Here is a 25,168-nt window from a genome sequence, read left to right as displayed (position 1 = left end):
TGTGACAGAGAGAGAGAGGAGGGGGGGGATGATGGGGCCATGGGGAGTTGCCCTAATTGATGGTGTTTTCTCTAAGAAGTTAAATTTCCATTTATGGCCCCATCATTTTCTCCCCCCTCTCTCTCTCTCTCTCTTCCTTCTTCTTCTTCTTCTCAGCTTTCAATTTGCTAGGGCAGGCCTCTTGAATGTATTCAACTTGTGAGAGTAGAGCTCTGCCTTGCAAGGCAGTGAGTGCTAACAAAAGGAGAAAAGACCAGCCTGCTGAGGCAGAGAAGGCAGTTACAAAGATATCCCATAGGGCCAATGGCCGAAGTAAACTTCCTGAAACAAGAACATTTTTTCTCCCAAAGTAGTAGCTCAACTCTATTTAGATTAGATGGGAAATATCGCATTTACACGATACCAAATATTACATTCAGATCTGATGGAGCAGTGCATTAAACAGGATGAATGAAAGCTGTAGGGATTTTTCGGTCATTGAATCTTTGTAACTAATCCTGCAGCAAGTGAGCTCCTCGCCATGTTGGATTCACCGCTCCAATGTTGACAACGGTCCGATTGCCTATAAATACAATCATATATGTCATATATGAATGATGGATCTCTCATAGCAAAGTGCGCTTTTCAATTTTCCTCACAATCGAAGAGCACACAAGATTTCAGCAACAAGGAGCCTTTTCCTCCCACGGTAAACCTTTCTCCGACCCGATCGAATGAAGCTGATGCTGTTAGGATACCTCGTATCCGTCAGCTATTCCAGAATGAAATGTATTCAATGCTCCTTCCTGCAAAACTTGTGCAGAGGCCATACTTACAATGGAGGCTTGGTGCTCTCTCAACTTTAGACCGTGTAACTCTGTAAGATGCAACTCTTCTGTCCATGAGTGTGGGCTCATTGCATAACAACAGATTCTTCTCCAAATTGATCGTCGGACCTGAATTGTAACTTAACTGTGATAGTGAAGTAGTACAGTCATTACTTGCATTATTTCAGTCGCAGGAAGGAAGGTCCGTGTGGACATCCACACATATCCATACTGTCTGTTAAGCTAGCCAGCAAGGCAGCTTCTTCGTGCCAAACCCATGAGGTGGACCTTGCGTAATGTGTGTCGATCCACGTCTGTATCATGTTGTACATCCTCCAACCTTTGATGGTAAGCTGTGCGCATAAATTGCAGCACAATTCATTAGCTCGTCCCTAGATGGTATAGCAAGGCTTTGAGTTCCTTGAAGGCCACCATGAAGAAAGTCACATGGTAATTCATTGCTTATTGCAGCAACTGGCTTCATAGTAAGACTAGAATAGTCATCATGATTAGGCGTTCCTCTTGAGTTTGTACTGCTGTCCTGTAACCCCAGCTGCTGAAGCCGTGCTCTTGCTAGTTTCGATGCCAATTCAGTATCTCCCACCTGCAGTGTTAACAAACAAAACGGTATCAACACTGTGATGAGAGAATGAGGATAATTGCAGACAAGCAGATAGATAGTAAATATTCATTTCTTAAATCCAATTTTAAACATACTCCTGTACATGACCTTGGAATACTTCAGAAATAAGCATATCAGACATGATGTGTATTGTAACCGTGTGAAATAATCTGAAATTCGTGGTCAAAATTAGCGCCTTGCTCATTTGACCTCGATGTGATCTCTCTCCCATGTCTCCCTTGATGCACTCTCTTCTTCATCCGAAAAAGATCTGAATATGGGAATATGTCTGAGCAAGTCACTTAAGTCTCTTTCATTTATCCTCCTATGGCGTAAGCCTGTAAGATCTCTCAAGGGGCTACAGCCACCACTTAGCCTCACCAAGCCTCTTCTCCATACTGCCCCACCTCTCCACCTTTGCTCCTCCCCTACTCTTGACCCACCTTCCATGCTGCCCCACATCTCCACCTTCGCTCCTCCCTACTCTTGCCCTAGCCTATTGCATCTTCATCCCTCCTGCCCCCTTTTCTGCCTCCTCCACCCTCAGCTCCATGCAGCCTCCTATCCACCACAAACTGTTGCCCCCTTCCCAGTCTTTCTGGGTATGCTGCCCCAAATCACCAATTCTTCTTTGGGACTGTGCAGCCCCTGCTTTCGGGCAGGGATTCCACCTCTGGCCCTTGTCTGGCCTTCACGCGCATCATCTGTGACGTTTCCAGTGGCGGTCGGACAGGTGAGTAATGCGTAAGAACCTGCCACATGTAGAATGGCTAAGTCCTTAAAAACACCTTGCGGCAAGGTAATTGTGAAAGGGAAAATAGGGCTGAAGGATTATCATCCATCTCAGCAGCAGCCGCAGAGGGCTCCTCCTGATCCGTGCACGCACTAGATCAACCAAAACCATCGAGAACCAGCTATTCATTCAAACGCTCACCATGTATGAACCTGTCACGACGGCATGATTTCTAGCGAATGCATGTTGGCTTGCATGTGGGCAGGGCCTTGGTAAAACAAGGAGCGAGGTGGTGGTTTGATTGATGTGCTAAAACCCCTAGCAATTGTGCCTTTGGGGTGAATTTTGTGGTTTGGAACAAGGGGGCAAAATACCCTTAGTTTTCAAGTTAGGCCATTGGTAGGCTTCCAAAAAGAGCCCCACTAGAGGGGGCTAGGGGCAAATGAAAGGGGAATGCCACGTGGCATTCCCGGGGGATCACCGATTGAGAGCACGAGATGATCACCAAGAGAGAGCATAGGTCGCGATGGGATCCATTGAGCGCTCATGGGCTGATGGGAATTGGCTTCTCTCAAGCTTGGGCTGACCTCAAGGCTGTAGGGCTGGTCATGGACGGCGCTTAGGAGCTGACCAACATGGATAATGGGCCGGTTGGTGGCTTGCAATATTCAAACTTTTCTAAGCCTTTTACCATTGAGCCTGATGCTAGTGGAAGGGGCCCGCATGAACATTGAGTTATTGTTTATGAAAGAAAAAAGTTAGGTGGTAAAGAGTTGGCATCTGCCACTCATGATAACGAGATGTTAGCAATGATTCATGCTATTAAAGAATGGCACCATTATGTTTATGGCAACCATTTTCAGCATTAAAACTGGCCAATCTACTCTTTCTCTTGATGGCCGTATGGACGAGTATGCAGGGAGACTCCCGTGCAGCCTCAGCTAGGAGGGCTTCTTTCTTCAGGGAATGGAAGGATTCTCCTTTCTTCTCTGAGAATACTACAGGGTTGAGGTGGCACTTTTAGCCTCAGCCTTGGTTGTTTTCCACCTCACTCTGAGGGGGTTTTTATTTATCCTCATGGTTTCATGATGTATTCCGCTTTGAGCTTGCTCTCGCGGGTTTTTTCTCTTACTTAATAGAAGTCTCTTTCTTGGAAAAATAAAAAAAATCTACTCTTTCTCCCAAGCAGAAAAGGTGATTAGAGTTTGGCAAAAGCCATGAATTCCACATAAAGTACAAGAAGGATAAGGAGGATATTGTGGCCCATGCCCTGTCAAGAACTGTCAAGAATGTGGTGTTGTAAGTGCTTTGCAACTTCAGAAATTACAAAGATTTGGTCCATCTTATTCAAGAGGAGTATATGGGTGATCACGAGTTTTGAGATTCTTTCAACTCAAAATATTCAGATTATTGCTTGAAAAATGGGTTGATATGATACAATAATAAAATTCTCCTAGCACCCTCTTCAGCCTTTAAACAAGCGGTGTTGGGGGATGTACGTTCTTCACCCATGGCGGGCCATGTGGGACTCAACAAGACTATGAAAGCGTGAAGATGGAGTTTTGGAGGAAAGATGTATGGAAGGATTGTATAGATTATGTCAAGAGTTTGTGTACCATGCCAACAACGCAAGCACCTTGTGCCCTGCTTCAGCCACTCCCTATCCCTTAGGGCAAATGGACACACATCAGCATCACTGGGCTGCTACCACAAGTTAAGGGTATAATAGCATCATGGCAGTGGTTGAAAGGATGACAAAAGTTGCCCATTTTATCTCAACCAAGACTACTTCCTTTGCCTAAGAAATATCCTGAGTTAGATCATACGCTTTATGGATCTTATAGAATGTTTGGTAGCTAATAAGCTTGAATTGCCAGCAGCATCCCAAAACTAGGATGTATTACACGTCAGTCTTCTCAAGAAACACTTGGGCCCGAGGTGCCAATTTCAGAGGAGCTGCCACCTATGGATAATGATGGGCATATTCAGTATATTCCAAAGAAAATATTGGGCTTTCCATCATGCAGCCAAAAGTGGCAGCTCCTCCTGCAGAACCCTCATCACGAGCCTCTCGGCTAGCAAAATATCAGCCATGGTATTTCTCACGAACCCTATTTCTACTCCATGCCAATGTAAAGGCCAAACAAGGTGAGTGAGAGACACATAATCCATAGGTCATTCATGAGATATGAACTAAACCATTAGCTCTCATCAGACCCTGAATCGAATGATCCCTCTAAAGAATACTCCCTCATGTCATTGCTACCAGCCAATCCAAGCACTCAATGCTGTCCTTCACCTTTACAAAGGCATCTGACTCTTCTTCTGACCACATCTCAATGTCAGACATCCTTACTGTTAATTTTGGGACTACATGCCTTACCTTGGTAACACATGGAGATGTCACCAAGAAAAGATCTCTTGTTGTTACCACATATGCTTTTGTCTCCTCTAAGTCTTGATCGGATTCTTTCTTCTTCTTTTGATCCACCTTCTTCTTTCTGCAGCCCTTTGCAAAATGTCATGGCATATCATAGTAGTGGACCGTCTATCGTCAATGTCCCCTGACCAATCTGAGTCAGTGAAACCACTCAGCTTTAGATCACAATCTAAAGCATAATGCAAGCCAAGAGAGAGAATGCCATGGACATATCTGAGAACCCTCTTTGCTGCATTCCAATGTGTGACCGTGGGACAATGCATGAACTGACTCAAAAGCCCTGTGGTGTAGGCAATATCAGGCCGTGTGGAGCATAGATATATCAAACTGCCAACCAACTGCCTGTACAAAGTGCCATCAAACTTTTCGGCAGCATCATGCTTACTCAGCTTGAGTCCCTAAAATGGTGCAAGACAAGTTTGTTTGTATGCGGGCAGCTCAGAAATTTCGAAAAACATCGAAATCAGACCTCAAAAGGTTGAAAAACAGCCGTTGGACTGTTGGAGCTACCTCAAACGAAAGCTGGAGAGCTGAATGTGAGAACCAAGAACGCGCACTAGAGCACCAAGCTTGCGGGTGTCTGGAAGCAAGCACGGGAATGGGCTTTAGAGACGGAAGCGCTCTGATACCAAATGTAGGAATAAAGTGGAGACAGGTTGTGAACACAAGTGAGCAAGAGTGCAACACAAGAAAGCTCCAATAGAAATGTTCCAATGAAAGAATACAAGTACTTGGTATATATAGTACCCAAGTACTACTGGTCAACCATAGGGTTGACTTTATGCTTACAACACCATATCTTTGTAATCTCTTAAACTTTGTACTTCAGTTCTCGAGATTCCTTCTGTAGAAGCAATCGCACTAGCTGCTCAAACATCACCGGCGCCACCCATTGTCTTGCTATTGTCATGATAAAAGATTTGTAGCTCCTGGGAGGCATGCCAAGCCAAAGTCTAGCCATCCTCGCCAAATCCATCGCTTGACCAACTACTGAGAGTTGCCCTTGACCACCTTCATCTTTGTGATGTAGTCTTGTACCGCTCCTGCCATGGAGCTCTGTCTCGAGGTCAAGAATCCTTGCATCATTGCTCACCTCATACATCCCCTTCAATTTGATCCATGCGGCAAAGGAAGTGTCTGCCAATTGGATATGAGGTAGCACCGAATCCGGGTGCCAATGATTATGGCCAGGGCCTCCGCACCACATTTCACCCAATCCCGTACTGCTACTGGTCTGCCGGTACTAACACTACAGCCATTGTTGCAGTGGCGGCAAGGGTCACAGTGGGCTGAGGCGCTAACTCCACTCTCGTCGCAATCTCCTATGTCAATTTCGCCACCAAATTGCTCTAGACTTTCATCTTCCATAGAGGGTAATTTGTCCCATCCAACTTACCTGTTTCCCCAAAGTGTAGAAGTAGATATCTTGCAGCCATGACAATGAATTGAATGACATAGAGATTGAAAGTCGTACACCTGTTTCAACTTGAGTTTCCCTCCTCCTCACAAGGGCACTGTCCTCAACCATGGAAGATGATCATCTCAAGCTCACCTTCGTCGTTGGGCTGAAGCTGCCGTGGATCCGGATCTCATTTCCTCCTTTGTCTTTATGGGCAAAGGGTTTTATTATGCCCACTGTTCATCGATGGAGGTGGTGGAGCGCCTTGTCAGTTTGCTGGGGTTCCTGGGGCAGGTTTCTTTGCTTATGTCATGCCTTGGGATCCTCTTTTTGATCCGACAGCTTCTCTTTTGACTCATTGCCCGGTATGGATTACGCTCAAAGTGCTGCCTGTTTCCCTTCTTCAGCATCTTTCTACCCTTGCAGCACTCTTGGGGAGGCCTCTTGTTGCATGGTTTGGAGATTGCTGGCAGTCGCAGCATGATTGCTCAAGCATATGCTGATGATTCATTCTTTACTCCAAAAAATACTCGGAGTGATCTGCCCATGATTATGCAGGCTCTTTCTACATATGGATTGGCTGTTGGTCTTTGGGTCAATTTTCAAAAATCAAAATTGTTGCCGTTGCATGAACAGGAATGGCATAGTCTTCTGTGGCCTGGGGAAATTGTCCCCGCTTCTAAATTTATTCGACATCTTGGCTATCCTCTAGGTTGGGAACTCACCCATTCCCAACAAACTGATTGGGTGTGGACAAAGTTGAGGGCAAAACTTGAATATTGGAAGCTTGCAACTTGGCCACTACATGTTCGTTTGCGAATCGCACAATCCATTTTGATAGCATACATACAGTTTTATCTGCCTCTCATTATGTTCACTAAGGCAGAGCTGAACTCCTTTATGTCAGCTATCATGGAAATTTTCTGGTGTGCAAAAAATGGCAAGAAAAGTCTCAGATTACTCTCTATGCATCGTCTCTGTTCTCCAAAGATGCACGAGGGTCTAAACATTCTCAATATTCACATGCATTTACTTGCTCACAGAGGAAAAATGATGTTGCAGTTTATGCAAGGAGATCAGCCGTGGGCTTTAATGATCCGCTCTCTCTTATTACATATTCATACTTCTGCCTTTGGGCATTGGCAACCAACTCAGTGGGATTTCATATTTGGCTCTATCCAAGGCAAGATCAGAGGCTGCCCTTTTGTTTCTTGCCTGCTTCTTGATTGGAAACATATCTTATCCCACTTGGAATGGCATGGCCGAGACTCTTTGTCGGGAAACTCCTTGAGGGCTGAGAATATTTATTGGTCTAAAGTATTCCACCCTTCTTTGGCCATTCAAGAACCAAGACGTTCTTACTTTCTCTCCTTTAAAGGCATCACATCTGTGGCGGATGTACTTCAGGTTGATGGCACACTTTTATCTTTTTCTATGGCTGCCAGCAAATACGGTTTGGGAGCTCATTATCGTCCTCTCTGGCATCGGATTTCCACAATGCTTCAACCGTTTTTGCCAGTACCTCGCATGGAACTTTAGAATAGGCTTGAGGATTGGATTTTGCACTCTTCCTACTCTTCAGCCCGTCTCTTGAAGTTCTCACATATCATAGTGCCATCACTGTATAAAGTGCTATTACTTCCGCCTCGGATTTCTGCCAGAGCGTATACTGTTTGGCACATGGATCGCCCACTAAAGTGGTGGAGAAAAAGGCTGCGTCTCCTTTGGCATTACAAAGTCCCTCTTCGACAACAGTTTTTTCTTTGGCGAGTCCTGCTTGGCATTTTTCCATCTGGCCAGCTACTTGCACACAGACATATTGCTCCGGCTGTTCGTCACAGATGCTTACACCCCACTGAATCTGTGCTACACATCTTTTGGTTCTGTCCACATACTTGTACCTTCATCGCTCTTATCCAACGGAGGCTTCGAGCGAGATTTCCTACTGTTACTTTCGGCAGGCTTTTCTGGTTGTTTGGTTTTCATCCACCGAGACAGGGTTTTGATTTATTTTTTATATGGGTACACTACTGGGCACTATGGACTCTATGGATGGAGAGAAATCATAGAGTCTTTGGTGATCCCCTTTTTTCATCCTTTATTTTTTTCAAACGATCTCTGCAGCAATCATTCTATGATTGTGTTCAAACTCGTTTGATTGATCAGGATGTGTATACAACTTATATTGAGATCTTTAGTTGAGTAATAGTTACTTCAGTTTTGAAGTTACTATGAATGTAATTATTTTACAGCAATAAAAGATTTCTTCTCACAACAAAAAAAAAAGTGAGAGAGAGGAGAGGAGTGAATCTTTGCCATACAGCACCCTTCGTTGTCCTACCAGCCTCTGTACATCCCTTTGCTGATTTCATACAGCCTGTACAGAATCCGTATCCACCTCCCGGTCTGTATGCTTGACACTTGATGTCCGTACCAGGCTGCGCATCCGTACAGCTCAAGGTGTTTCTTCCCCTTCAGGGTGCTCTCCCGGTGTTCTCCCTCAGGCTTTGCACCCTTTCCTTCTCCTCTTTCTGTCATTTTCTTCTTGTAATCTTTGACTCTTTTCTGTTGCTATTTTTCCTGTCCTTTGGACCCTGTTTTTGGCTTTTAGTTCTTCTCCTCATTCCCTACATATTTCCGTACTGTCAGCCCGTACATATTTCGGTACTGTCAGTCTGTACTGTCAGTTCTTAATTACCTGTCCTATCAGTCCTCTTTATTTCTGTACTGTCAGCCCCTTGCTTCCATACTGTTCATCCCTCTTTACTATCCGTACTGTCAGCCTTTCTTTCCGTACTGTCAGTCCTTTTTTCTGTACTGTTCAGCTTTCCTTAATTCGATACAGTTGTTGTTTCTTCTCTCTCTTTCTTTTCTGACCTGTTTTTGCTTCTCCTATCTACCTTCTCCTTTGCTCTGCTTAGTCACTGCTGTCCAGCTCCTTCTCAAGCCTCTTCCGTTCTTGGGCTCTTCACTTTTTCAGCTCCCAATGGCGGATTGTCCTTACGAGAAGACCTTTCAAAAAGACAGATCACTTCCAAATAAAAAACAAAAGCAGGTTATGGGTCAAGATGACTCCATGCCTCTGCAGAGGCTCAGTTAGTCTATGAGGTGATGCATGAGGTCTTTGAAGACACTCGAAAGAGTTGGAAAGAAACCACGGGCATCATGGTTGAGGTGGATGACATTTTTGATCCCGTGAAGGAATATGCCAAGCATGCCATCATTATTTTTTTTCCAGGACGTATGCCTGTTGTGCAGATGTTGGTAACTGGTTGACTAGAACCCTGGGTGGTTGCTATGTCAAAAAAGTTCATTATGCAGCAAGGGGCTTTTTTGAATTGATCATGGCAAATGAAGAGCACAGGCAGATTTTATTCGAGCACTCTCCTCTTTTCTATGGGCAGCAGATGGTTCATGTGTTGCCCTGGTCTCCTACCAGAGATTATCAGGCTTTGATCCGACACAGATGCCCTGTCTGGGTGGAAGTTGTAGATTTCCCTCAATGTTTGGCCTCTCTTTTGCCAAAAATTGCAGCCTGTCTTCGCAAAGTGGTTTGTCCACCACGTTGCCTAATGGCAATTCAAATAGAGTTTGTATTTTGTGGGACACAGATAATCCAACCCCAGACTCTTATTCGGTTATAGTGAATAATGTTTCGATGGGCAGTGCCATCTATAAGCTGAAATGGGGTCTCTTTACAGTTGCTTGCTTTGAATGCAAGAAGTTTGGGCATATGGCTTCGCAATGCCCTTCACATACTCCAAAAACGCCAGTGCAAGCTGATTTGTCTTTGCCTCCGAGTAAGACTTCTATTGCCCCCTCTTTAATGAAGGCTAAGGGGGTGAAATAGTTTTTTGCTGTCCAGGACAAAGGGAAAGCACCGGTCGCTTCAAATGGTGATGTTTCTCCTTCTGTGCCTTCGGCCTCTCATCCTCAGGCAAAGGAAAAAACTTTGAATGATGCTTGGCAAACCCCAAGAAAAGTCTTTTCACCTAGGAGACCTTTGCCCTCCTGGACTTGGAATGGTGCTTCATCTCATGGCAAAACACCGGCTGAGAATTCTGGTATTGGTTTGACTTGGGCTGAGGTGACAACCAATCGTACCCTCTTTCCAGGAGAGGAAGTTGCTGCATTATTGTCTTCTCCTTAGGCTGAGTTTTCTTCTCATGGCCGAGGCCAGGATACTGAGGTGGAAATGCAGACATAGAAGGCATTTTTGCTGTTGTACATACCTGTCCTATATTTGTAAATATGCTTGATCATCTCAAATGTGTCACTTTGAATGTATAGGGTTTGTGTGATGCTCGAAAACTAGCTGTATATACGCCAATTGCAGCCTGATATAGTGGCTTTGCAAGAGCATAATCAGCATATGTATGCTAGAAAATCTAGACATTTTGTTGGTTATGACATTTTTTATGCTGGAGAGCACTCTTTCTCTGAGGTAGCTTTTTTGGTTAAGCATGATCTTCACCCTATTGTGGTCTTCAATGATCACCATGGTCGATGGATCATACAATGCCTCATTCAAGGCGACATCTTTGAATTTGCATCAGTATATGCTCCTCAATCTTCCAGGAATCGAGCTTTGGTTTGGGATGCCATGCATAAATATCCTTGGCGGCATTATGCTTTTATCTGTGGTGATTTCAATAATGCCCCACAACTGGGAGATAATACCTCAGGCCACACTCACATGTTGGCTTCTGAAAAGCAGGCATGGTCTGATTTTTTGCTTTAGTTGTCTCTCGTTGATCTCTGGAAGGAATTGCAGCCCATGCTTCCAGGCTATATCTTTCAGCATAATTCTCAATCTTCATATCGGGCACGCTTGGACAGATGGTATCGACTCGATCCACAGGATTCTGATGCCTTCACTTGTCAGCTTTGGGTAGAGCATGCTTTCATATACTCTGATCATGCTCCTCTTTGGCTGAGGCTCTCTTTGCATGACTTTCCAAATGACAGATTGGCTTGCAGACGCCTTTTGCTGATAAATAATGATTACCTTGACCATGCTGATTTTAAAGACATGGTTTCTGATGCCATTCAGCCTCTTTCTCATCAGATGCACATTGATCTGGATTATGCATGGTAGGCTTTTGTTGCAAGAATGCAAGCTGTTATTCGGGATTATGGTAAATCTTACATGCAGGCCACACGAGAAACAGTGAAGCATGCCAAATACACTTGCCAGAGTTTGACAGATCTCAATCATCTTCGGCCCCTGTCTTCGGAAGAAAACTTGCTATTATGTCATGCTAAATTTTATCTCCAATCGAATGATCGAAGAAAGCTTGCTAAATGGGAGACCCGATCTAGGCAAAGGGCTTTTTTGGATAAAGGTTGCTCTTCCAAGCAATTCTTCAAAAGTTTTACATTACAAAAGACAAGCTGCCAATATTTGTCGGATCCGGATGCCTCATGGTTCTTGGTCCTTATCTCGCTCAGAGCTTGCTGCTTTTTGTGTGCAACACTTTTCATGTCATTTTGGGCATGGGGACATTCTTTCTCCTCAGGTTGTGTCTGCCCGCCCGCTTCTTTTGCAGCATGTCCATCCCATCCTCTTTGATGCTCAGGCTTTGGAAATTCCTTTCACTAAAAGAGAATTATCAGATGCAATTAAATCCTGTGGCCGATGGAAATCTCTCGGATGGGATGGTCTCACTGTGGAAATTTTCCTTGCTTTTTGGGATATCCTCAAGCAGACTTTGCTGCAAATGGTTAATTCAGCCTGGGAAAATCAGCAAATGCCTATGTTATGGAAAAAAGGACTTGTCAAGCTCCTTCTAAAAAAGCAGTTATGTGATTTGCTCACCGATTGGAGACCAATAACGCTCATGCCAGTTATTTATAAGATCATAGCCAAAATGGTTGTGGATCGTATTAAAGGTTATTTGCATGATGGGCGCATCCTTCGCAATATGGCTTCATTCCTCGTAGACATATCACTGATAATATTGCCAATGCTTATATTGGGATTGAATATGCCAAATACACACATCAGGATGTTCTGCTCTTACAGGTGGATATTACAAAAGCCTTTGATATAGTTCAATGGGATTTCATCTCGCAAACAATGCGAGCTTTAGGGTTTGGAACAAAAATGCAGCAGATTATTTACTAGCTTTATAGGGACAGCAATGTAGCATGCATTCTTTCTGGAGATCTCTTTGATGAGTGGACTCTTCGTTGTTCCGTCCGTCCAGGATGTTCCCTTAGTGCTTTATTGTATGTCATTGCTACCCATCCTATGCTACAATATATTGATCATCTCGTGGCAATAGGCTCCCTTCATGGTTTGGAATTGGATGCAAATCGCAACATGGTTGCTCAAGCTTATGATGATGATTCTTTCTTTACCCCGAAGAATACGCAGAATGATCTTTTTGCTTTGATGCAGGCTCTCTCTGTTTATGGTTTGGCAGCTGGTCTTCATGTAAAGATTCAAAAGTCCAAGATGCTTCCATTGCATTGTAAAGATTGGCATAGCCTTTTGTGGCCCAGGGAAATCATTCCACCCACTCAGATGCTCTACTTATAGTCACTGCTGTCCAGCTCCTTCTCAAGCCTCTTCCGTTCTTGGGCTCTTCACTTTTTCAGCTCCCAATGGCGGATTGTCCTTACGAGAAGACCTTTCAAAAAGACAGATCATTCCACCCACTCAGATGCTCTACTTATAGTCACTGCTGTCCAGCTCCTTCTCAAGCCTCTTCCGTTCTTGGGCTCTTCACTTTTTCAGCTCCCAATGGTGGATTGTCCTTATGAGAAGTCCAAGATGCTTCCACTGCATTGTAAAGACTGGCATAGTCTTTTGTGGCCCAGGGAAATCATTCTGCCCACTTAGGTCTCACTTGTCGTCAACAAATGATGGTCAAGCTTCGCAAAAAGCTAGAATATTGGAAATTGGCAACCTGGCCTTTGCATGTAGTACAGTCCATCCTTGTGGCATATATTCAATTTTACTTGCCTTTGATCATGTTCACCAAGGCAGATCTTGCTTCTTTCATGTTTGCCATTATGGAAATATTTTGGCATTCCAAACATGGCAGAAAAAGTATCAGACTGCTTTCAGTGCATCAACTTTGTTCTCCTAAGATGCATGGTGGTTTGAACATCATGAGTATCTAGGTACACATCCTTGCTTACAGGGGCAAAATGTTGCTGCAATTTCTGCAAGGTGATCAGCCTTGGGCTCTTATGACTAGATCTCTAGTTACACATATCAGTATTTCTGCCTTTGGTCACTGGCAAATCAATTACTGGGATTTCTTATTTGGTTGCATCGATGGCACTTTGCCTGGCTGCCCTTTGGTCTCTAGTTTGCTTCTTGATTGGAAGCACGTCCTCTCTCATCTGGAATGGAATGGTCGACAATCTTTGCTGGGTAATTCTTTGCGAGCTGAAAGCATTCACTGGTCGACAGTTTTTCAATCTCCACTGGCTTTACAGGAACCTCGTCGTTCCTATTTTGTTTCTTTTAAGGGCATCACTTTTATTACTGATGTTATTCAGGATGATGGCTCTATGGTACCTTTTTCTCTGGCAGCTACACGGTATGGCTTGGGCTCTCATTATTGTGCTTTGTGGCAACAGATTTCTTATATACTTTCGCCTTTTTTTCTGATTCCTCCTCTGGAACTTCAGGATAGGTTGGAGGATTGGACTTTGACTTCACCAGGGTCCTCTTCTCGTCCTTTGAGGCTATCTCAAATATGGTGCTTGCATTGTATAAAATCCTTTTGTGTCAACCTTGGGTTTCAGAGAAAGACAATTCTATTTGGCAAATGCATCGCACAGCCAAGTGGTGGAGAAAGAGATTAAAGCAGCTTTGGGCTTACAAAACTCTGCTTCGACAACAGGTTTTCTTCTGGCGAGTGCTTCAGGGCATTTTTCCCTCTGGACAAATGATGGCCCGTAGACACATTGCTCCTGCTCGTTGCCATAGATGCTTGAGTCATTTATGATGGTTTTGTCCATGTTCTCGTGAGTCCATGCTCAGGAGACTGTGCCTCATTTATTTTGGTTTTTTCCATGTTCTCGTGAGTTCATTGATCTTCTTCGCCAGTGCCTGCGAGTGAGATTCCCGACTACTCTTTTTGGGAAGTTTTTCTAGCTCTTTGGTTTTCATCCACCCAGACCAGAGTTTCATCTTTTCTTTGTTTGGGCTTTATGGGATAGACAGGAATTGTAAAGTCTTTGGTGATCCCATATTCTCTGCAGCAATCCTTCTTTGATTGCTTGTAGACGCACTGCATAGATCATGATGTATATTTAGCATACACTGAGATTTTCAGTTGATGTACTTTTGGCTGCCTCGTTTTGAGGTTGCTACTCTTGTAATATAATCAATCAAAAGTTTTCACTAAGAAAAAAAGTGTGTGGGTGTGTGCGCGTGTGCATAGATCATGATGTTATGTGTCTTATATTGAGGTTTTCTCTTGATGTATTTCTCATCAGCCTATTCTATTGTGGGATAATGACTTTGTAATATAAAGCAACTCAATTTTCACCCCCAAAAAAAAAAGTGTGTGTGTGCGCGCATGCGCACTTTTTACCCCCCCAAAAAAAAAGTGCGCACACACACACACACTATATATATATATATATTTATTTATATTGAGAGAGAGAGAGAGAGAGAGAGAGAGAGAGATTTGTTTAGTGGTATCGATTTCAATGTTTGACAGACAGAAAATAGATTTATATTGTGCTACAAGACTGCATAATTTAAAGGGGAACTAACTTTGTTAGAAGCTGCCATCTCTACATCTCTTGCAGTAACTGTCCTCGTGATACGATCTCTCACTTGAGATCGCTTTTGAGCTTTGAGCTCTTCTTCTAAGGAAACCTTTTCCCCCTTCAGCTTATTTAGTTCAACCAGCAGCTGGTTTACTGTATTCATCAAATCCATTTTCTCCACAGGAATGCGACCACTACGAGGCTGCCTTACCAAAAACTGTGTTGCACCAATGAAATTTGGTTAGAGTCATGAACATAAAAATAATTCCAAGTAACGTTTATCAAATAGAGAGATGCTCTTGTCAATACATTTAAATTCAAATCCTTCGAATAGCAGGCTAATATAAGTTTTACAAGGGACACCAAAAAGATATCATTACCTTTTGACTGAGCTTCAACGTTTCCAATTCAGTCTTTGTCTTTTCATTATCCTGTTTGTCACAATCATAAAGATAAACAAGGCTACTTCATCTGTGAGGAACTTCTCTCTCTCTCTCTCTCTCTCTCTCTCTCTCTCTCAAACAAACAAACAAACAAATAAATAATAATAATCGAAATCAAGAGAAAAGTCTATTTGTTGGCATGAATGACACTATTTTTTAAGGCAAGGGATTCCCTCTTGGAGATATGCTTATCAAATATAGGTGCTATGGAGCCATGCTTGCATTGTGTCTTTGGTGGAGTTCGTGCATACTTGGAGGTATTACAGGTGGCCAAAACGCCACTGATGTGAGGAATCTTCCCTACTGCATACGTTTTCCCACTTCATGTGCCTACTATGTGCAACCGTGGTGCAATAGACATATGCCATCATGTTAAGAGGATGCTTAAACCAATCCCTAAGGATCCCCAAGTATGATGCTCACTTAGGCAAGCTCGTAGCTCTAGGTGCTGCTTCTTTCACTCCGTGTTGTCCCCCATACCAATGACAAAATCTCACACTCCCTAGTCATCTTCGTCTCCTTCACCTTCATCCTCTTTGGTCACTTCTCCCATTGGCTGAGTGCATCCTCTCAACTCTCATTTTTGGCTGTCCTATCTCATCTCTTGGGCCGGTGCGCTCCAGCGTTCAGCTCCTTGAAGAACCTCCAAGATTCTGTGGATGTGCCAAATGGCCTTGTTGTCTTTAAGCGATGCTCAAGCTCTCCCCATGGTGTCATTTACTCACTTGTAACTCTAAAATGTTCTCCTCTCTCCATTTAGACTTGGAACCAATGGATTCTAGGTCTGGCTTCATGGATCCTAAGTCATGGATGGACTGCCTCTGTCAATGTTTCAACTCAATTTAGGCTCATGACTTCCATATGAAAAGTTGGTGTGGCTTCTAAAGCTCTAAATGTCACCTCGTTTTTGTAGCCTCTTATATCACGTCGTTGTACCCTCCGATGTCAATGTTTACTTCATGCAACCTCTAAATCTCCTATAACATCTCCCTTGCCGTTAGCATTCATTGCCCTGATGAATAGGTAGGCCAATGGAGGCTGTTTTAACCTCTTTCAGGATGTTCTTCCAGCCTTGTCTCTACTGTCTAATTTCTCCCATGAATTTATATGCGCAGCCCATTTTCCTACACTATCTGGCTTCTTCTTTAGAGCATAACAAGAGTTTTGACCAACCATGGCATTTGTCATCTTTAGAGCATTTTCAAAGTAGATCTCTTTAATAGTATATGTAAAACTAGGTATATGTACCTTGGTCATCTGAGACTAGAATCATCCTTCCCTTAAATAATACTACAGCCCCCGCAGAAGTATCTCTATAAACCAAACATACCATAGTTGCACGAAGCCTTCCAGGTGAGGAATCCACAAAAGACTCAAATAGAGTACTGGTCATTTCTAGAACAATGCTTTAAATAGACAACTGTACCTTACGTAGTGTGAACAGTTGAGAGACAAGTTGAGAGCGTGCAGATGTCTCCTCCTTCAGGCTAGCCTCCAAAAAGGCTTTTGATGCCTCTACTGAGCTCAGTTTGTTTTGCAACACAGCAAGCTCTCTCTGAACGTCAGTAAGCCGACCTTGGCCCTGTTGCTCTTCTGACTCATACATCTTTAGCTTTGCTTTCAGTTGGCTTACTTCTTCATTAAAAAGAGACTGCAATTCAAGGACATTGTCTCAGAAGACTCTTTTGAAGCTTAATTGTGAAACAGAAAGGTAAGAAATTTGATACCTGCAGGGATTGTAGCTCTTGTTGAAGCATGTTATTCTCAGCGTACGTATTATCACTGAAAGCTGGAGATATTGATTTCTTTTGTGGCTGTGAAAGCTGCTTTGCTTCTCGTGCTACTTGCAGCTCAGCTCTGAGTTCCTCATTCTCTTGTTTCAACTGCAAGGGACGCATATATTGTTTACATTTTTCTTTTCAGTTGGCATGTAGGTTAGACGGACATGGCACTTTCAGTCTTATAATATATACACCAGTAAACTGCAAAAAACTATTGATGTCTCTAATTTACCTTGACCTGAACTCAAATAAAAGAAAACCCTGAAAACTTTCTTTAATCAAAGGATTCAAATACAAAGTCATTGAAGAGACCTTGCCACGAATTAAGACCAGTGTGTCATTTTTAGCATCCACAATCACTCGGAGCAAATTGAGACCATTTTCCAACCTTGTCAACTGCAAAAAAGCCAAAGGGTTAATACCGACTTTGTACTCTAAGCGATCAACAAATTGTTTTAGAATTCATGTTACCTGGTCCATCAATGCTTTTCCCTCGGCAAAATCTGGAGCTACTTTGGGTGCGGCTTTATTAATATCAAATCCTGAAGGTTTGAACGTTGGCAGGACATGACGCTGGAAGGCATCCACAGTGTCAGCCAGGGTGGTTCCAATTCCAACACTGTTTTTTAACGCCTCTTCTAGCGATTGCAATCGCTGTGTCAATTGACTTTCCTGTGCAGCAGCAACTTGCTTCGTGTCTTCTAGGGCTCGCGCACACTGTTCTTTCTGACTTCTTGCTTGTTCCCTCTCGCTCAAAGCTTGAAGAAGCTGTCCTGATGTACTTTGCAACATATTTTTCAGTTGCTCAACCTCGGCCTTCAATTGTGACGTGGCCGACTGAACCATAGATGCAACTTCTGCATCGCGATATTGCCGAAGTCTTTGGAGCTCAATCCGCTGTAGAAGTTACACAAATCACTTAAAGCATGATTTGGACAGTTATACACTAGTTCTTTGTATAATGTGAAAGGGGAGGGGTCGCACCTGGTTTTTCTCGCGGGCAATAAGGTCGTTGAGCTGACATCGTAACAGATCGTTCTCATTCTTGAAGGATCGATTTAGGACACTTTCCACGTCGCTGATGCCTTTCTGCCGCCTCTGTTGTAAATTGAGCACCACAATGTTTTCATAAACAAGGATTCGACATGTAGAATAATCATTCTGGAAATATTATATCGCTAAAGTCATACTGGTCATCCACGTACCTCCGGAGAGCCAGATACGTCACCTGCATTCCTACTTCCGCTCGGGTCTGCATCAGGACAAGTTAATTTTGGTGAAGAAAGGCGCCACATCGCTAGTTTGGCCCAGTATCTTTAGAATTTTGACAAACAGGCATTGCTAGATTTGCGAACGCATTCCCCTTCAACATGTAAGAGCACGGTAAATGATGCCGCAGAAAATTTAGTGCTTCCAACAAACCCATTTGTTCTCATGCCTACGATCTCCATTGGGCTATTTTGATTTCTTTGGTCTGCCGCAACAGGAGGCAATCGCTTCTAACAAGGATACGTTCTAGGGAGGCGGTGCTCCCAGATACGAACTCAGTCCATACAAGCACACAAAAGATTCGGAATATGAAGAAGGGGGGAGTACAAAGAAGGGAGGCAAGGGCAGCAGGGTTGGAGGTTGAGGAGGGGATTTGAGGGGAGGCTGTAGCTGCCATGGAGGTAGGATGAAGGGAGGGGCATTTGGGCAGTTGAGATATGGCGAGGGGATGGGGGAGGAAGATCACAGGCAGCTTGGAAATGCTCAGAGCCGTAGAGAGAGAAAGAGAGGAGAAACAAAGTAGAAAGAGAGTGTGCGTAACGGTCGCTTATTCCCGCGAACCGGACTTTTAACTGTCTCACCTTTTTTGATGTGAACCTTCTTACCAATCCTTGAATGCTTCGCCAACTATTACGTATATTGTAAATATCTCCTAATAGATCTTTTGATCTAACGGCTTAGAATGTGCCACATAGCTTCATAGGATTCTAGACTTTCATAAAACGCTCTAGTGCTCGCCAAGTAATGAAGTTATCATGTGACATGGACTGGAAAAACATATCAAACAGCAATTTTCCCTTCTATTTCTTACCTGTTATGATATAACGAGTAGCGAACAAACCTCCTTCGCTAAGTCTCAAGGTGGGACCTTAAAATGTCTTCGATTTCAAGGCCCCCTCCACCAAAGGCGCAGCTTGGCGTGGCTCTATGCGTAGTTGATTAAGCTAGATGAGATGAGAAGCCATGTGAGGTTCATCAAGTGGCAAAGCATTCGCACAAAACCCCTTGTCCCCCCCCCCTTCTCTCTCTCTCTCTCTCTCTCTCTCTCTCTCTCTCTCTCTCTCTCTCTCTCTCTGGATGTAAACAATCACTACTTGTTGATAGTGATCACTGACCCGTAGATCCTAAAGGGTCTCACGAGGACATTAATACAATCATATCATATCATCTCTCTCTCTCTCTCTCTCTATATCAAACACACATTTTCTCTCTTAGTGCACCATATAATATTTCTCTCTCCACCCCACATCCATGTGTGCTCTCTCTTCTCTATATCTCTATCTCTAGATTCCTTATTTGTGCCTCCTTTTGCCATACGAGACTCTCCTTTGCTTGGGGCATGGAACTCCCCTTTCCCTCACACACACACAAAAGAACCGTACCTCTTGTCATTTCTTCTTCTAGGGGCATGTCTAGGTAAAGGATTCTTAACACGAATTATCTCCTCAACATCTGCCTCAGTGTTAAATCTATTGAAAACTTGCACCAAAGGAGGATTAGGACACCCTGAATGGTAATGCCACTTTTATTGCAACCATGACAAACCACCTTGGATAGCTTTTCAAACCAGCTAATTCAGTGCAAAGCTCGTCAATATTCTTCTCAAGAATGGGAGGTGAAGGAACAACAATTGGGATAGGAGATCTAGACTGTGGAGGAGGAGGAGATGGGGGAAGAAGAGGTTTTATCAAGGCAGATCCATCATGAGCCACCTTGACATTCAATGCACAGGGGGAAGGAGAAATGATAACCGATCATCAGAAATTCTATCAAACTTTACTACAATTAGCTTTGCATGCTCCATGGTTGTCGGACTCTTCCACTTCAACTTGAGACAAAACTCATCCGTTGCACCAAACACCACATGGTTGCACACATACTGAGTCATTCTGGCAATGAACCCCTCTTTATCTAGTTGCACAACAGTCCCGCAATCTAGCACATATTGGCACACCATCTCCCCTTCTCCCTACCTCAATCTTGCTATCAACAGATGCACATTCTTAGGCTCCTCATGCTTGCCCAAATACTCGAGCAGTCCTATAGTCAAACGTGGCCAGCTTTGTCGAACTACATCGGTTTGCCTCTCATACCAAATCTTTGCAAAACCATCCAAGAATATAGGAAGCACCAACAACTGTCGATCCTCCATGAGGAAATTAGAGACAGACATCGGCATTTGAAAGCAACTAAATATTCTCGTGGGTTTTCACCCATGCATCTAGAAAATATCGGAATGCCTGCCATGAGAAAGTTGAAAGACAAGAGTGAAAGGAATGAGAAAGAGAGTGATTGCCCCTTTGCAAAGAATCAGGAGCCCATCAATGCATCAAATTAAAAACTAAAGATCCCACAATTCCAAAGCTAGAAACTTCAACTCATGATCTTATGTAGTCACACGCTTCTTATGGACAGTTGCAACCACACATGTACTATCTGGAAGATCCTCTAGTGTGGCAATCATTCTTGGGGCTGCTATGAACACAATCTGGATCTGAATTTTTGTGATGCTGCAAACCAAGCTACTCCTATAGCAATTAATGGGCAACAAATTGAAATGGGCAGTCGCAAACTGATGATTTATTTCCTATTTTCGACGTGGGCAGCAAGTGAGAAGCTTAGCAATAACTTCGAAAGTAATGGGCTGCAATATATGCAACCATCAGTCTCCTAAAAACAAGATGAATACTGGCCGTAGCAATCTCCACAAACAAAATGCTTGAAGTAGCAAGGCAAATGGTTGAACCTACCAATTCCTAGGATTGGAATTGGCTTCCACAAGTGGGCGCACAGCTGTACTTCATTTATGAGGCTATGGAGGGATGCTTTGAGCAAGCTATGGCAGACAAGATGATGTGAGCGAGCAGCAAACCAAAATGAGGTACATTAGTAAACGCTCACCTCTTGTTAGGCATTGATTTGGTGCATTGAGACAACCAAAAGTGACGGGGCTCCAAAAAGGGGAAGACTCCAAGCCATAGCAAATTGACATAAATTGCTCTCAAGGAGACTCCATCTCTATGCACTCTATTGTAAAGAGCACCGGACTAATAGATGAAAGTCCCTAAAGCACCTTCCCTTTGGCTATCGATTTCTACTATGTCGCCCATCTTTTGAGGCTATTCACCTTCCTATTGCTTCCTTACAACCAGCACTATTGTTCCAAAAAGGAAGGAAAAAAAAGAATTTTGTTTGCTAGAAGCTACTTACATCAGCGTGTTCATCAACAACAAGGAAAATGCTGCAAATTTTCCCACCTAGTAATAGAAGAATATCATTTGTTCTTTGAAGTGTGGGAAAGCAGGCACAATGGAGCAATTCATGGAAATCCTTGATAGACGCACCCTGTTCCGTAAGCTTGGCATCAATGTTGAAATCATCACGAATATGGGCATGTTTGTCACTAGTAAAATCCGAAAGTTTATAATTGTTGAGTTGTCTGACGATCCCCCATCATTGTATTCTGTTCTCGATGAAACCTCTAGTAGAGAAAACAATAGCAGGAATAGTGTGCTGAACATTGCAACCTGGATACTCCATTTCTCCGTTGGATTGTTGATATGTTGTAGATATATTCCATCTATCGATATCATAGTGCTTGTCTCCCACTTGCCATCTTTAAATCAAATGCTCTCTCTCTCTCTCTCTCTCTCTCTCTCTCTCTCCGCCCCCCTCTCTCTCTCTCTCTCTCTCTCTCTCTCTCTCTCTCTCATGTGCGCACTCTGTCCACATGTCATGCTCAGCTGCCATCTTTGTTGCCATGTCATATGATTTGCCCAATCGCTCAGTCTGCTGCTAATTATCTCTCTCTCTCACACACACATGTGCGCACTCTGTCCACATGTCATGCTCAGCTGCCATCTTTGTTGCCATGTCATATGGTTTGCCCAATCGCTCAGTCTACTAATTATCACCACATCATCAGCATTGATGCAATCTTGCGCAATCTGAGGCTTGAGCTCTACCAAATTTCACCGCGCTATGAGAATCATGTTTTGAGCTAGCTAGTAGCCCATCATAGTCTGCCAGGCTACCATCCCTCAATGGCACATATTTATTAATGATGCATCGTCACAAGCATTGCCTAATTTGCCGTTTTCTCACCACTAGAAGGATTTTTGTCTGATTGTTAAACTCATCATGTGGATAGACTATGACAGAATTCCCAGGACAGATTGCAATAGAGCAGATTGTGTGCCACATAGGACCCGATAAAGAGGTGCGGTAGACTAACCAAGGACGCGTGTCATATCAGATCTGTTGTTGTTAGCTCTTCTCTCCCTACGCCACCGTGTGCCAACACATGGCATCACACCAAAGCTCCACATCCCTCTTGCCTCCACAAACCTCCTCTTACACTTCTCGAGCCTCCAAAAAAGAGCTCTGTTGAGCCTCAAAATTCCTTCATGTGGCATTTAACAGAAGGGTGGGCTCTCATATGTATTTCTAATGCAAATATGATGGTCTCAATGCATAGCATATTAGAAATATGCATTTCTGGGGTTTCTCGATCTCATGACATAAGCCCCTTAGTCTTTTTTTAGATTTCAAGGCTTTTGTCAATAAATTGCATTATGCTGACTCTTAGTTAGCTTATGTGTTTGTAGAGTAGCATAGAACCAAAGGTCATAGTGCATTGAGAGGGGAACCAAAGGCTATAGAATAAGATTTGCAAGAGGTAGAGAAATTATCCTAGAAAAGGAAGAGAACATAGAGCAATCCTCCTTTGCCATCTAGGGAGAGGTTTTGTATTAGATGCATATTCTAGGAGGAAAAAGTAGATTTAGGGTAGGGGATCAACTTTTAGAAGTAAGATTTAGTTTCAAGATGAGGGTGAGAGTAAAAGAGTTGGGATGAGGATAGCAATGGAGCTTGTGGAGTATAAGATAGGAAGGAGGAGGAGTGGCGGCCAAGTGGGGAGGGAGAGAGGAGAGAAGAAATGAATGGGATTGCAAGGGAGGTGGAGAGAGATTACAAGTAAAAGAATTACAGGAGGGTTAGAGAGTAGAAGTAGGAGCATTTCAAGGCTTTAAAGTGGGAGTTGGCTCTTGCTAGTACATTGATGGGAAAAAGAGCATAAACACTTAAGAAAGAGCGTACATGAGATAATCTAAACATTTTGGTTTCATTCTTTTGTAAATTTGTTAGAATAAAATTTCAAGCTTTATTAGCTTTGTATGTGCACAAAGAGTGCATCAAACTTTGTTTTTTGACTTATTTTGACTTTTTTCTTATGTTTTGGCAATAGGGATTACACTTCAAGGTTGAGGGAAAGCACGGAGAATACATTAGGTATTTTTATATGGAAAGTGTAGTAAATTAGAAATAAAATGGGATCCATACCTTATTATGAGCTAATCTAAGCATTTTGATTTCATTCTTTTCTTTTTTGGAGCAATATGATTTTGAGATTTATAAGATTTGTATGTAAACTAGAGTACATCACATGTTGTTTCCAACTTATTGTGAGCTAACATGGGAAGCATGGAAAATACATAAGAATATTATACATGGAAAGTTAGGACTAAGATGGGATTCACACTTTATTATGAGCTAATCTAAGCATTTCCCTTGCATTCTTTCCTTTTTTTGTTAAAATATGATTTTGAGTTTTATTAGCTTTGTATGTATACTAAAGTTCGTCAAATCTTGTTTTCCAACTTATTATGAACTAGAGTTACCATACACACTGTTTTGAATGCGAATCTACAAATAGATTCCTAACTTTACAGCATTTGCTCATTCTTGTGAGCTAGAACGTCTACAATAACTTCAAAGGGATAATAGAGTGATACTTTTCATCTTGGTTATGAAAAACTTAAAGAAACTTCTTTGCAAGATTGATTAGTTTTATTGCAAAGAGCTTCCAAAAATGCAATTGCATAATGATGACTAACTATATATGATGGAAGACCAAGGCACATTCAAAATGTCTTCTAAATAAATAATCTCTAGCTTTGCATGCCATATTGTCATCTTGGTTTTCACTATGACAAACCATTCTCAAACAAATGCAGTTTACGGAATGAGATCCCCACTAAATGGGCAAAATTTAACATAATCTCACATATGGGGATTTTGCTACCATTTAAGTAATGATGTGACTTCTTAAAGGCATGTAGGATTGGTAGCATGTCTTGAGAATACACATGATGAGCTACCATGACACTTGACCTAAGAGGTGCCACAACATCTAAGGCAAAGCAATACACCACTTTGCCTTTTGATACAAGTAACATGGATAATGGAATATGCCTTTTTATAGTAGAGAGCCCTATCGATTGCAATTTTGAGGATAAAACTATTTTTAGGTAGGGATGGTTGTAATTTGTGCCAAATTAGTGGGGGCTAGGGTTCATATGGCTAGGCTTTTGTGCACCTAGAGAGCTAAAAGAGACATATTAGAGGGGACTATATATGTCCTCTCATTCACCACACCTCACCTTTTTATGTGACTTATAACTTATTGTCATGGAGTATTTTTCAATGAATGTAGAAATACAAATCAATGCTCAAGTTTGGACATAAATAAATTAGATCTATGAATGCATATATATAGGTCTATCTAGATCTATACCTATTTAATATAGTAAATCACCTCATCTAATGCGTTTGTATTTATTTTTGGTGCTTTGATGTGCTTTAAAAGTAAGGACAATGTGATTTCATTATTGTTTGCATTCTTATCAAACATGAGGAGTTGGAATGCATAAGAGTTGGGAGGCACATTGTAATTTGTGTGCAGATTTGAGCCATTGAATAGCCTATTGATTCTGATTGTTTTCGTTCTTATTAAATACTTAATTTGGTTATTTCACACCGAACATCGCCATATCAATTCAGATTGTTTTTGTTCTAGTAATGTCCTAGCTACAGCAACATAGGCCTAATGGTGGAAGAGATGATGAACAAGGGAGAGGAGGGCTCCTTTTATAG

The 25,168-nt window shown here is 42.7% G+C and overlaps 1 protein-coding gene across 1 annotated transcript; it reads right to left on the bottom strand.

Annotated features, from left to right (window-relative positions):
* Nucleotides 1-691: 691 nt before the first annotated feature.
* LOC147897896 (uncharacterized) lies at nucleotides 692-18,258 on the bottom strand. The gene is made up of 9 exons (XM_087380143.1): nucleotides 18,169-18,258; nucleotides 17,948-18,061; nucleotides 17,435-17,860; nucleotides 17,276-17,359; nucleotides 16,910-17,065; nucleotides 16,609-16,833; nucleotides 15,120-15,170; nucleotides 14,744-14,956; nucleotides 692-1,410 (listed from the first exon to the last, which is right to left on the bottom strand). The coding sequence occupies exons 1-9, from the start codon at nucleotides 18,256-18,258 to the stop codon at nucleotides 1,126-1,128; spliced, it is 1,644 nt and encodes a 547-aa protein (XP_087236269.1). The 3' UTR covers nucleotides 692-1,125.
* Nucleotides 18,259-25,168: the final 6,910 nt, after the last annotated feature.

This window comes from Dipteris shenzhenensis, chromosome 10, assembly GCF_047967505.1.
Source record: "Dipteris shenzhenensis isolate YYH24624 ecotype China chromosome 10, Dip_SZ_1.0, whole genome shotgun sequence".
In the NCBI taxonomy this organism is placed as follows: domain Eukaryota; kingdom Viridiplantae; phylum Streptophyta; class Polypodiopsida; order Gleicheniales; family Dipteridaceae; genus Dipteris; species Dipteris shenzhenensis.
Note: the sequence above shows the minus strand (reverse complement) of the source record. Positions and strands in the feature narration are given on the sequence as shown.